Source organism: Hypanus sabinus, chromosome 9 (assembly GCF_030144855.1).
Source record: "Hypanus sabinus isolate sHypSab1 chromosome 9, sHypSab1.hap1, whole genome shotgun sequence".
In the NCBI taxonomy this organism is placed as follows: domain Eukaryota; kingdom Metazoa; phylum Chordata; class Chondrichthyes; order Myliobatiformes; family Dasyatidae; genus Hypanus; species Hypanus sabinus.
This window is the reverse complement of record NC_082714.1, coordinates 142,505,638-142,519,219: the sequence shown is the minus strand read 5'-3', so window position 1 is coordinate 142,519,219 and position 13,582 is coordinate 142,505,638. Positions and strand designations below refer to the sequence as shown.

At 41.7% G+C, this 13,582-nt stretch overlaps 1 protein-coding gene across 5 annotated transcripts in view; it reads left to right on the top strand.

Annotated features, from left to right (window-relative positions):
- The window catches only part of LOC132399865 (rho GTPase-activating protein 18), a 133,254-nt gene that overhangs the window by 107,391 nt on the left and 12,281 nt on the right, over window positions 1-13,582 (top strand). For all 5 annotated transcript variants that reach the window (XM_059980715.1, XM_059980716.1, XM_059980714.1 and 2 more), the window contains 6 exons: window positions 4,949-5,109; window positions 6,667-6,832; window positions 7,298-7,389; window positions 7,743-7,820; window positions 7,934-8,093; window positions 11,834-11,916. In XM_059980715.1, the coding sequence (XP_059836698.1) occupies window positions 4,949-5,109; window positions 6,667-6,832; window positions 7,298-7,389; window positions 7,743-7,820; window positions 7,934-8,093; window positions 11,834-11,916 (740 nt within the window). The remainder of the gene's footprint in view (window positions 1-4,948; window positions 5,110-6,666; window positions 6,833-7,297; window positions 7,390-7,742; window positions 7,821-7,933; window positions 8,094-11,833; window positions 11,917-13,582) is intronic.

Below are 13,582 nucleotides of genomic sequence, written 5' to 3'. Positions count from 1 at the left end.
ACATCAGGGCGAACAGGGGACGCATGATTTGAGCTGCTGAGAGGAGGAAGCGGTGGTAGAAATTCACCATACCCATGAATTCCTGCAGGTCTTTGATTATGTTGGGTCGGGGGAAGTGGCGGACCACACGTCTACCTTGGTGGGCAGAGGGGTTGCCCTGTCTTTAGTAATCCTGTGGCCCAGGAAGTTGATGGTGTGGAGTCCAAACTGGCATTTGGCTGGGTTGATTGTCAGGCAGTATTCACTCAGTCGGGCGTAGAGTTGACGGAGGTGGGACAGATGCTCCTGACGACTGCTGCTGGTTATGAGGATGTCGTCCAAATAGATGAATGCAATGACCAGGTGGCGTCCCACCGCGTCCATGAGCCGCTGGAATGTCTGTGTGGCATTCTTTAGGCCGAATGGCATTCGGAGGAATTTGAGAAGGCCGAACGGAGTGATGACTGCTGTTTTGTGGATGTCGTCTGGATGCATCGGGATTTGATGGTATCCCGGGACTAGGTCTACCTTGGAAAGGATCCTTGCACCGTGCAGGTTTGTTGCAAAGTCCTGAATGTGTGGCACAGGGTAGCGGTCTGGTGTTGTAGCCTCGTTCAGTCTGCGGTCGTCGCCGCATGGTCTCCAGTTCCCTGTTGCTTTGGGCACCATGTGCAGGGGGGAAGCCCACAGGCTGTTGGACTGCTGTATGATCCCCAATTCCTCCATCCTCATGAACTCCTCCTTCACCAGTCAGAGCTTGTCTGGGGGAAGCCTTCGAGCACGGGCATGGAGGGGTGGTCCCTGGGTCGGGCTGTGGTGCTGTACTCCATGTCTGGGCATGGCTGCCGTGAACTGCGGTGCCAGAACTGATGGGAAGTCGGCCAGGACTTGGGTGAATTCGTTGTTGGACAGCGTGATGGAGGCCAGGTGTGGGGCTGGCAACTTGGCTTCAGCCAGGGAGAACGTTTGAGATGTCTTGGCATGGACTAGTCTCTTCCCTTGCAGGTCGACCAGCAGGCTGCGAGCTTGCACCATATGGATGCCATAGGTCCGTATTGTGCTGCCATTTGTGGCCCTCAGGGTGGGACCCGGTTCTCTGTTGCGGGTGTCGTAACTTGTCGGAGGTAAGACACTGATCTCAGCCCCAGTGTCGACCAAAAAGCGGCGTCCCGACTGTTTGTCCCAGACATCCAGGAGGCTATCCTGATGGCCAGCCGCCGTAGTTATCAGCGGCGGCTGGCCCTGGCGTTTCCTGGGAAGTTGCAGGGCCGGCTACAGCAGTGGCCTTCTGTGCCCCACAGCTGGTGGTAGAAGCACCATTGTTTGTTGGCCTCCGCACTCCTGCCTCTGGGTTTTATGGGCTCTGCTGCCAGGCCTGGTCTGGTCTGCTGTTGGGCGCGTGGCTTGGTGATCTGTGCGACGGACGCCCCACTCTCCTCCTTGGCTTTCCACAGCACATCTACCTAGGCTGTCACCTTCCGGGGCTGGCTCGCTGAAATCCGCGTCGGACAGCAGCAGGCGTATGTCCTCGTGCAGCTGCTCTAGGAATGCCTGCTCAAACATGAGGCAGGGCTTGTGACCTCCGGCCAGGAACAGCATCTCGTTCATTAATGCCAACGGCGGCCTGTCTCCCAAACCATCCAGGTGCAGTAAGCGGGCAGCTCGCTCGCGCTGTGAGAGTCCAAAAGTCCTTATGAGCAGGGCTTTGAAAGCTGTGTATTTGCCATCCTCCGGGGGCGACTGTATGAACTCCTCAACCTGGGTTGCTGTCTCCTGGTCGAGGGAGCTCACCACGTAGTAGTAACGTGTGGAATCCGAGGTTATCTGCCGAATGCGGAATTGGGCTTCTGCTTGTTGGAACCATGGGTAAGGTTGCAGTGACCAGAAGCTTGACAGTTTTAACGAAACTGCATGAACAGATGCGGCATCATTCATCTTTGGTCCAAGTATCATTTAGGCCGTCGGGGACACCAATTGTAGCGGTGTGCTACACACAGCGCTGGAATAACAACACGCAGACGGTGAGTTGCAGTTGCGTAAAAGATTTATTCAAACTTCGTGGCCTCGCTTTTAAGCCTTCCTGTTTCCACCCTCCCCGGGCGGGAATGCTATAGGGGGCGCATATTCACAGCCCCTTCCCACGCGCGGGCTTTTCCCCTTGCTGGAGGTCTGGCGCTCTTTTTGGGGCCGGCCTCTCTGCCGGCGTGCGCCATTTTGTGAGCCGGTTCGAGTGCACTGTAAAGTGGGTCACCACACTGTGACCACTAAGAAACATACCAAGAAGTTATGTGTGTGTAAATAATTTTATAAAATACAAGCAGGTAATTAATTGTTAAGCTGCAAGGAAAGTAATAATTAAACAGTCTAATCAAATACTGCCTTTTCCCATAATCCTAAATTCTCTTGCTTTACAAATGAATACTAATCTTAATTTTCTGACTTTATTTTCTGCAGTAGTTAGTCAATAAAGATTACTGAAGTTCAGTTTTGACATTTTCTGTTGTTAGAAGAGTTATCGCCCATTTTCTCCATTGGTGTATTGCAATGGAACAAGTTCAACCTTGGTTGAAAGTGTTTAAAACAATATAGTGGCAGTAGTGTGCCCCAAAAAGAAATTAATTTTTGTACTCAAACCAAAATGGCTACCATTAGTGTATGATATTATTGACCAGGAAGAACTTCTCTGCTGTCTGTCAGTTGTAAATGTCACTATTATTGGACAAAAAAGACCCCAATCTACTAAAGAGCACTTTGACTCTTTTTTTTTTGGTTTTATTCCCCTCTTCCCTTTGAAGAAGAGTGGCGAGGTGGGGTATCAATACTAATATACTTGCTCCGTTCCCATTTATATGGGAAATTCGGTCAGAATTCAGAGGGGGAATTGAAACTTCCTTTTAATCATCCAAAGTACAGGCTAGCACTTTGCACTTTCCATTCACTAAAACCTTTGCCATCCAAAATGAACTTGTATTTTCAACTTCTTGTTTTGGTCTCATTCCTATATTTCCTCGTCAGAATTAAGTTTGTTTTCAGTGTTTTGGGACTGAAATTGGATTTCTTTTGAATTAAGGTATTCCTGGATTTTTGTCCCATTCATGCCGCTTTCACTTTTGTGTAACTTTTCAGCATTGGCATTGGTAAGGCCAAATTTAGAATATTGTGTGCAGTTCTGGTCACCAAATTATAGGAAAGATATCAATAAATTAGAGAGAGTGCAGAGACAATTTACTAGGATGTTACCTGGGTTTCAGCAATTAAGTTACAGAGAAAGGCTGAACAAGTTAGGTCTCTATTCATTGGAGCGTAGAAGGTTGAGGGGGGATTTGATCGAGGTATTTAAAATTTTGAGAGGGATAGATAGAGTTGACGTGAATAGGCTGTTTCCATTGAGAGTAGGGGAGATTCAAACGAGAGGACATGATTTGAGAGTTAGGGGGCAGAAGTTTAAGGGAAACACGAGGGGGTATTTCTTTACTCAGAGAATGATAGCTGTGTGGAATGAGCTTCCTGTAGAAGTAGTAGAGGCCAGTTCAGTTGTGTCATTTAAGGTAAAATTGGATAGATATATGGACAGGAAAGGAGTGGAGGGTTATGGGCTGAGTGCGGGTAGGTGGGACTAGGTGAGATTAAGAGTTTGGCACGGACTAGGAGGGCCGAGATGGCCTGTTTCCGTGCTGTGATTGTTATATGGTTATTAGCTTTGCAAGAGAATATTTCAGTTTTTTTTAAAAGTCGTGTCTGCTTTTGTTATGTTGCTCACAGTATTGTGATCTCTTAGTGGTTGAATGAATGGCTGCATGAATCTGCCTTGTTGTGAAATCAGCTCTCCATCTAGATTTTTAGGCCTGTTTTTAATTCCATCAGAAATGAGTGTACTGTTTCAGGCTTACTTTGGTTTTAGTATTTTTATTTTTTATGGAATTGTAATTTGTTTTTTTTCTTTCATTTAAATGGAAATACATATTTTTCACTTTTCACCAGCTGCACCATGAGGACTTGTGTTTGAAGACTAGAACAGTCTGCATAATTATTTTTGCTAGTAAACTTACTCCCTCATATTTTCTCCAGTCATAACCATGTGTTATCAATTAGAGTGCCAAAATTACTATGAAATATTATTTGACAAATGTATCACCATTAATCCACCCAGATGAGATGCCACACATTAACTTTTGCAAATTCATTAAGTTTATTCTTTAAGTGCCTCAATTCTTCCAGTTTGAATATATTTACATGGGAAGTCCCAGACAGCATAAAGATAGAATGTTAGAGTGTTTTTCGAGGAGGGAGAGAATATTCCCATGGAAGCAGCTACTTCAGTCTATTGCTCAGTTACGGTACTGTATAATATTGGTCCTCAGATTCATAAATAGTATTTCACTCATCTTATTTTCTGTGTCTATGGAAATGGAAAAACAACTTCTCTAACATTCTCTAATGGCAATTTAAAAAATAAATGGAAATCTAAATTTTTTTTGAAATAAGAAATGCTCAAAATGTAGGAAATGAGACATGTCTTAAGTGTATTTCATGAATTTAATTTTGGTTGCTTATTTAAGACAGAGTGGAATTTTTCCTGTCAGAATTGTGAGTCTTCTCAGCTTTTTTTCTCTCTCAAAGGCATTGGCTTTGTATATTTTTTCTGGCAGAGGTCAACAGGTTCTTCATTAATAGGGGATTGAAAAGTTCCTGTAGTTGGACAAGAATGTGTAATTGGATCGGCAATGGTCATATTGAGTGACAGAGTAGGCTTGAGGGGTCAAGTACTCCTCCTCCTCACATGTGTTTTCTTATGTTTGCATGTTAATCCTTTTTGCTTGAAACAAGTGTATTATGGTTAGAACTTAAACTTAGTCATGCCAGAACTTTTGCTGCTGGATATCTGTCTTTGCTTACAGAACTATTTTGCAAAAGCCCATTGATATTGACACTGAATTTATTTTATTTATTTTGCCTTATTTTTCTCCAGCTTGTTCTGATGAACATGGGAATTCATCACCAGGGCAATATGAACTTTCCAAAAAGGAAATGTTATTTTCTGATGTTTCTTATTCTGAACAAGCGCAGATTTTACGAAATAGAATGTACTTTTGCAAAGAGAGGAAGCAAAAGGATGATGGAACTTTGCCTGTAAGTATTTTTTCTTATTTTCCCTGTACTTGTTCAGAGAGCAACTTAAACAAAAACTCAACAGCTCTTTAATGCTGAACGCTTACTTATTATCAGAGAGAAACTATTGTTCTCACTTTGAATCAGTCACTATGTTGTGCACAGAAGGGAGTTGTAATTCAGTAATGTAGGCATTTGAATCATGATTTTCTTTAAAAATAAATATACTGTGTGTTAAATTTAGGCATTGCCTTGCTCTGTAGAAAGCACTTTTAAAAATCCACTTGGTAAGGAAGAAATATGCAGTGGAAGTAAAGGAAGAAAAATACAGTGGATATTGGCCAATTGGGATTCATTGGGTCCAATACATTTTGGCCGATTAGTTAAAGTTTTGTGGAGAAAGATATAAAAGAAGACAAACTACCATTTAACTGAGTAACAAATTATGTACTAAATGAAGTGCTAAACAAATTGAAACACTACCAGTGCTATTACAATACTATAAAACTGTGTATTAGTTCCTAATAGTTATCAATGGAGGCATTCATGTTGCCTCTGCGGTGGTGTATGGGGTATACAAGGAGGGTTAATGCCTCTGGTGAAGAGGCTTATCATGTCCATTCTGGGGCAGCTCATTCACCTTTAGACCCCACTGGACAGTCAGATCTCACCTGTGGCTCCAAGTAACTGCTTGCATGCAGCAGCGGCCATTCCCCGGTACACCATTTCAACAGGCAGGCTAAACCAGATGATGGTAGCCAGTGAGCCTCGTACATTGAAATGTACATGTGACAAATAAAGCTAATCTTTTATCTTTCATCTGCTTACTTGAGGGATTACAAATGTATTCCACTCTTTTTTGTTTAGATCAGTTTTTAAGTTATTTGAAGCAAATTGCATTGTCACCTTCAGATAACTTAGCTCTTGGCCACTGGCTCGTAATGACAGGAGGCCTAGGATGGAATACAGAGCTCACGGGAGATAAGCTATACTTTCCTCACTTGACCTTCTCCTTTTTCTTTGGGATGAAAGTACAGTGGATTCCAGTTAATTGGTCCATCAGTTCAACAGGGCAGCTGCTTATTTGAGACAACTCAACACAAGGTAATTGAGAAAAAAGCCAGGATTCCCTTCACTTATTTGGGACACTGTGCCACTTAATTGGCACAGGCGGCTGTTGCCGAACAGTTTCTAACTAGTGTCAGCCCCATGGACTTGCATGGCAGTTAGACCACCATAACACATTTAGAGCAAACAGCTTTTAAACAGTGCCAGCTGCATGTGTTTCCATTCAAAGAGAAGTGATTTTTTGTCACTGATAGTTGGCAAGAGATAAACAGTAAGACAATTTAGAACTACTTTACTCACTGCGGTTTTAAGTACTCAGGCTTAAAGATGCTAGAAACGACCAGGAGTGTAAATAAAACAATTTTACTATTTCAACCAGTGAGGTACTATGAAGGTATTGAATGAAGGCAGTCATTATCAAATAATATTTGGTTATATAAGCAGATCTTGATAATACTGTTGCATTACTGTGCCTGCTAAGTAAATACTCTGTTCTGCCTGTTTTAACAGCAATTCAGAATACACAAGAGTAAACTTGGAACAACCAGGATGGAGGATCTCTCAGAGCAGGACATGAAAAAAATACGCACCTTGGCACTAATTGAGCTTACAGCTCTCTTTGATGTCTTGGACATAGAGGTGAAGCGTAACAAAGCAACAAAAGTGAAAACACCAGGTCGGTGCCAAGTTCATACTCCTTCAGTTCTACTCAAAAATATTTTGTGAAGATGTTACGATGTGTGCATTTAGTGTGATCAAGTGAACAGTAAATTACGCTGCGCTGGTCAGCATAGAGTAATTGAAAATTTTGGGGAAGTTTTTAGCAAATTTTATCAAGCCTTTGTGGAGAAGCACCAGTTGCTTATGTTTATCAGAGGTTTAATACAGTTTCTTAATTTGAAGCATGTAGTTTGGCTTGAACCCTTTCCCAATAGTCCTCTAAATATGGACACTAAGAACTGAGATGTTTCTTTCATCTTACTTAGCATGGATCATCTCACAGTAGGAAGGTTTGTAGACGCAGATAGTGCCCACCACATTTGAGTTAATGTTATGTTATAATAACATTGGAGATTGCAGAATTGTCATTAGAAGGTCTAACCAGGAACACAGTACTAATACAGCGTTTGTTTCTGAACAGAAAATAAACTCTTTGGTGTCCCGCTCACACAGCTGATTGAAAATGATCAGAAGATTGAACCCAATACCAAAGTTCCACTGTTTCTTAAAGAGGTGGGTCCTTCTATAGCACTGGGCATTTCAAAAACAAATGAGCACTTTATGCTGTGTATGGAATGTAAAATCTCTAAACAATTTGAAGTACCTTACATCTAGAAAATCCAAAGCGCAGAGCTTCAAGTATTAAAAATAACATCTAGCAGCAGAAGAAAATGTGGTCATTTAAGATTTTGTTTTGCAGTTCTTATGACATCTTGAGACATTTGTCTGTATTTTGATCATCTGCATATTAGCAGCCTGTCAACATACAGATGGGTTAATTCCTTCACCAGCAGGAGTTTGAAATGAGTGAGTTAAGCACACATTCAGTCCTCAAAAATAAAGCAAAATTTCAATTTTCCCCACAGTTGCTCTGCAGTCTGGAAGATAAGGGTTTGGAAACTGAAGGAATTCTTCGTATTTCAGGTTCTCTTGCCAGAATAAAGGTAGTGCTGCTAAGCAGGTGGAAAATAGAGAAAAGATAAAAGTTAATTACCAACTATTAGTAACATCCAGCAATCTTTTGACCTAAGTGTATGTACTTTTGCCTTGTTCACAGACTCTGCAACAGGATCTGGAATCAAATTTTTACCAAAATAATTTTGACTGGAAGAAAGTTCAACAAAATGACGGGGCAAGCTTGTTGAAAACATTTATCCGTGAAATGCCGTGTCCCTTGTTAACAACAGAGTATGTAACTGCTTTTGCAACAGTCGGAGGTATGTCCTTCCTCATTCTATCGCTTATTTTAAGAAAAAATAATCATCCATATATGCCAAATGGTGAAAGTCGGTCATTATTAGTTGGAGCCAAATATTGCTTGAGTTCCTTGATTCATGTGATTACAATGTAGATGGTGGTGTGGGCTTTGAATAGGTGCAGTCATAGAGTATATATACAGTATACATGGCTCTTGGCCAATTTGTACATGCTGACTGAGACCTACCAAGTATTTCATGGCCTAAATGGAGTGGAAGTGGAGAGGATGTTTCCCATAGTGGGAGGGTCTAGAGGGCACAAGTTCAGAATAGAAGGACATCCCTTCAGAACAGAGATGAGGAAGAATTTCTTCAGTCAGATGGTGGCAAATGTGTAGAATTCATTGCCACGGATAGCTGTGGAGGCCAAGATATTGAGTCTATTTAAGGAGGAAAGTGAAAGGTTCTAGATTAGAAAGAGTGTCAAAGGTTGCAGGTAGAAGGCAGGAGAATGTAGTTGAGAGTGAAAAGAAATTGGCCATGATCTAATGGTGCTTCAGACTCTATGGGCCGAATAGTCTTATTCAGTTCCTGTGACTTGTGGTGTTATGGGCCAACATGCCCATTTCCTCCCTATCTGCCAATATTTAATTGATTCCTTTCTTTGCCACCTCCCCTGACAGTTTGTTTTAAATTCCCGTCTTATACTTTATGAAAACACTTGTCCCTCAGATCCCCTTTAAATATTTCTCCTCTTGCTTTAACCCTGTGCCATCTCTTGGGAAGAAGTCTAACTCTCTACTGATTTATGCCCTGAGTAGTTTTATAACCCTCTATAAGATCACGTCTTGGCTTCCAGTGTTCCACTGAAAACAGTTCCAGGCTGTCCAATCTCTCCTTGAAACTAAAGCCCTCCGTTCTGGATAACATCCTGGTGAATCCCACCAGCACTCCTTCGAGTGCTAACGCATTGCTTTTGTGATCAGAACTGCACACAGTATTCCAAGTGAGGCCTAACAAACATCTTGTACAGCTGCAACATCATGTGCACACACTCTTACACTTGATGTCCTTGCATAAGAAGGCAATTAAGCTGCACTCCTTCATTACTACCCTATCCAGTTATTTTGTCATGTTTAGAGAGCAATGAACTTTCACTCAAGATCTCTTTGTGCATCAATGCTTCTAAGGTCCCTATTGTGTACCATTTATGACCAACCAGTATTACCTCAACCATCTCTGGATTAAATTAAATCCACCAGCCATCTGGTCCTATGTCCCTCTGTACCCTTGGGCAAACATCCTCCAAATTTTGTGTGATCAGCAAACTTACTATCAGGACACAGATCTTGTCTTCCTAGTAACTTAGAAAGTGACAAACAATAAATTCCCAACACCTACCCCTGCAGTATACCATTTGATATAAACTTCAAGTCTGAAAAGCAATTTTGCAGCACTATCCTTTGATTCCTCTCACCAAGCTAATTCCTCCTCTTCCCCTCTTCTTCTATTCCCCACCTTGGCCTCTTACCTCTTCTCACCTGTGTATCATCACCCCCTGGTGCCCCTCTTCATTCCCATTCTCCTATGTCATCTGTCATCTCCTATCAGATTCCTTTATCTCCAGCCCCTTATCTTTTCCACCCTCCTGGCTTCACCCATCACCCTCTAGTTATCCACCTTTCCTACATTTTTATTTTAGCATCATCCCCCTCATTTCCAGTCCTGGCAAAGGTCTCGGTCCAAAACATCAACTGTTTTTTCATTTCCATAGATGCTGCCTGACCTGCTGAGTTCCTCCGGTATTTTGTGTATGTCGTTTTGGATTTCCAGCAACTGCAGAATGTCTTGTGTTTATGATTAGCTACATTAAGTGTTTAATACTAATTACAGGTCCACCTTGTCTGTTACCCTGTCTTCATCAATCTTCCCTGTATCTTAAAAATTTGCTCAAATAAGTTAGTGAGACAGGAAACCTGCCCCTCTCCACATTCCACAAAGTCATCCTGACCATTCCTGATCATCCCCTGCCTTTCTAAGTATGCACTTTGTCCTGTCCTTTTGCATTTTTTCCAATAACACACTGATGTAAGGCTCACAGATTCGTAGCATGAGGTGCCTGAAATGTGTTGCCGTGGAATTACTGGAAGGAACTACTTTTAAGGGACATTTAGGCATGCATGTCAATGGGCAGGGAATGGAGGGATATAGATCTTGTGTAAGCAGATGTTCGGCACCCACATCGTGGGCCAAACATCCTGTTCCTGCGCACTACTGTTTTATGTTCAATGTTTTCTCACTCTCTCTCCCTGCTGCCCATACCATCCTGGAAAAGATCTGTTCTGAAATGAACTGCCTGAAATTGGTGCTGGCTGTAGATTCAATGGTCACTTAGCAAGGGCAAGGGCAATAAGATGACAAGGCTTTGAGAATGTCTGGATAGCTCTACCAAAAGAGCTATTGGGCTGACTAGGTTTTGATTATGTTGTAGCGGAAGAACAGTGAGGGCTAATAACTACTAGAGATATGAAATGTGATAATGGAACTTGCAGACGGTCTAAAAGTAGAGACATGAATTCAGCAGTGACGACATCTAAGTTTCAGGAACTTCATTTATTATATTATAGTAGGCAGCCATGTTGTAACAGTAAACCAGATTTATTGCTAACTAAATTAAACTTGCAGTAATAAGTTATTCAGTAATCAAGATCTAGTATGTTACTTAATTCTTTCTGTAATCACCATTCTGCTATCAAAGCCTAGTTTTACTGTAAATCAAGTTTCTGTGTAATCTTTTCAGCTGAGAATGTAAAATTTTTGCTAAGTTTATGCTCAGGTGGATCAGCTATGACATGGTGCACACCAGCTTTGATAAATGACTCATTATTTTTTAAAAAAAATGGATCTTGTGCTTTCCCAGCATATATGATAAATAAGCTCTTCACCGGCTTCTAGCCAGGTACAGGTATTGATTTTAAATGACGTTTCAGTGACAGACTCTGTTATTGAAATGTTAGTTAAAACTGATACCTGTCCCCAGTTTGAAGTTCAACAAGAGTTTTTTCAACCTGTTATTTTGCTCAATGATTCCGTTAGAATCATTCTGGTCGCCTCAGTATAGGAAGGATGTGGAAGCAATGGAAAGGGTACAGAGGAGATTTACCAGGATGCTGCCTGGTATAGAGAGAATGGATTATGATCAGGGATTAAGGGAGCTAGGGCTTTACTCTGTGGAGAGAAGGAGGGTGAGAGGAGATATGATAGAGATGTACAAGATGTTAAGAGGAATAGACAGAGTAGACAGCCAGCGCCTCTCCCCCAAGGCACCACTGCTCAGTACAAGAGGACATGGCTTTAAGGTAAGGGGAGGGAAGTTCAACGGGGATATTAGAGGAAGGTTTTTCACTCAGAGAGTGGTTGGTGTGTGGAATGCACTGCCTGAGTCAGTTGTGGAGGCAGACACACTAGTGAATTTTAAGAGACTACTAGACAGGTATATGGAGGAATTTAGCATGGGGGGTTATATGGGAGACAGAGTTTGAGTGTCAGCACAACATTGTGGGCTGAAGGGCTGTACTGTTCTATGTTCTATGAGACTTTCATTTTTCTCCTACAGGCTATATGGACCGATAGTTTGTACACATAATTTTACTAAACAAAGAACACAATATTGGGCAGTTTTTAAAATTATGATGTCTCATTTATTGTTCCAAACATATAATTAATAATTTTTCCTAATGCAACTTTTTTTTTCTTCTCAGATATCACTGATCAAGTCCAGATGATACATTCTCTAAATCTTCTTGTGCTGATCCTTCCAGATGTATATAGAGCCACATTAAAGGTAGGATTTATAATGGAAGTGAAAACTTAGACCAAACCATGATCTGCTGGGTATTGATGGTAGAACATCCTATGTTGCATAATCACTTAGCAAAATTTAATGACTCCTATACTGTCTGCCTTTGAAAGATAACATCGGCACTATCAACTGTGCCCATTCTGCCCAAGATCTGATCATGGATTATGCTTTTCCCAAAATTAATTTGATTTTAGTCACATCTGTGATGGGCTCCTACTGTTGAGCAATTGTGAAGCCATGCACCAGGATGTTCAGGGATTCATATTGAAGAATTCTTTAACAAGGAGTTCACCGAAACTGCCCAGCACGTAATAGCAGGGTGCCGTATGCAGGCAAGGACAGCATGCACTGAACAGCACAACCAGGTTGCAGGAATCGTGTACAAGAACATCTGCACTTAGTATGGATTAGACACTCCAAGTCAAAATGGCAAGCACCCGAGAAGGTAGTGGAGAATGACAGAGCTAAGATCCAGTGGGACTTCCAAATACAGACTGATAAGCAGGTACTGGCCAATCAACCAGACATAGTAATACTGGACAAGGAACAGAAGAAAGCAATAGTAATAGATGTGGCCATCTCAAATGACAATAACATCGGGAGGAAAGAATATGAGAAGCTGGAGAAATACCAATGCTTGAAAGAGCACTTAGAAAGGTTAAAACCAGAGTAATAAAATAGGAGCACTTTGTGCTGTGACACCTGGACTGGGAGAGTGGTTCCAACAAATCCTGGGAACAGTATTTATGATCTCAGTCCAGAAGATCACACAATAAGGATACTGCACCAAATCCTCAAGCTCCCAAGCTTCTGGTAGAGGACTGGAGATTGAGGAAAAAGTAATACATGTACACACCACCCATAAGGGGTGAGGGAAAAAAAATATAATATATGATTAACTTCTTAGTGCCAGCTTGGTGTTCAGCAATAATGGTTCAGTGTGCTGCTTGGTGGTGACAATAGTGCACAGAAAAAAAAAACGCCAATCCATTGCCTGCACTGAAGATATGCATTTGCCAGGGCTGCTGTTGCAAGATGAGTGTTTGACGATATTAACACTGATAGCAGCTAAAGATGTTGATGTCAGTTTGACGGTAACACCTGCAGGTAGTGGCATTCTTGCTGTAGTTACAACTTTGGGTCCTGGGCAATAAATTTGAATAAAATGGATGTTTTTATTTCAAAATAATCCTAAACTTAATTTAAAACCAATGTATGGAGACAAATCCCTATTTCTTTTTTTTATTAATCTGTAAATTATGTAGAAAACAGAAAGATAACATTCACACTCCTTTATACAGGGCTTGAAGCTTACTCGATAATGGTTTCCTGGATAAAAACCAGAGGAGTGTCCATGCTTTTCATCTTTGTTCCTTTAAACAGTGAAATGCTTGACCATCTGATTTGTTACAAACAGACTGGAAGCTCCTGTTCTCTTACCTACTATTGTCAAGATCAGAAAGTTATATAATTACCATTAGGGACATGATAACTTTCTTTCCTACTTCAGTCTGCATCCAATTCTCTAATAATATGACTCCCCTGGACACAGATCAGCTTCATTGCCACTCACTGCCTTTTCAGATCCTGCTTTGATCTGGCTCGCTCACTTCGTTTTCCCCATTAATTCAGTACAAGTGGAGATGCA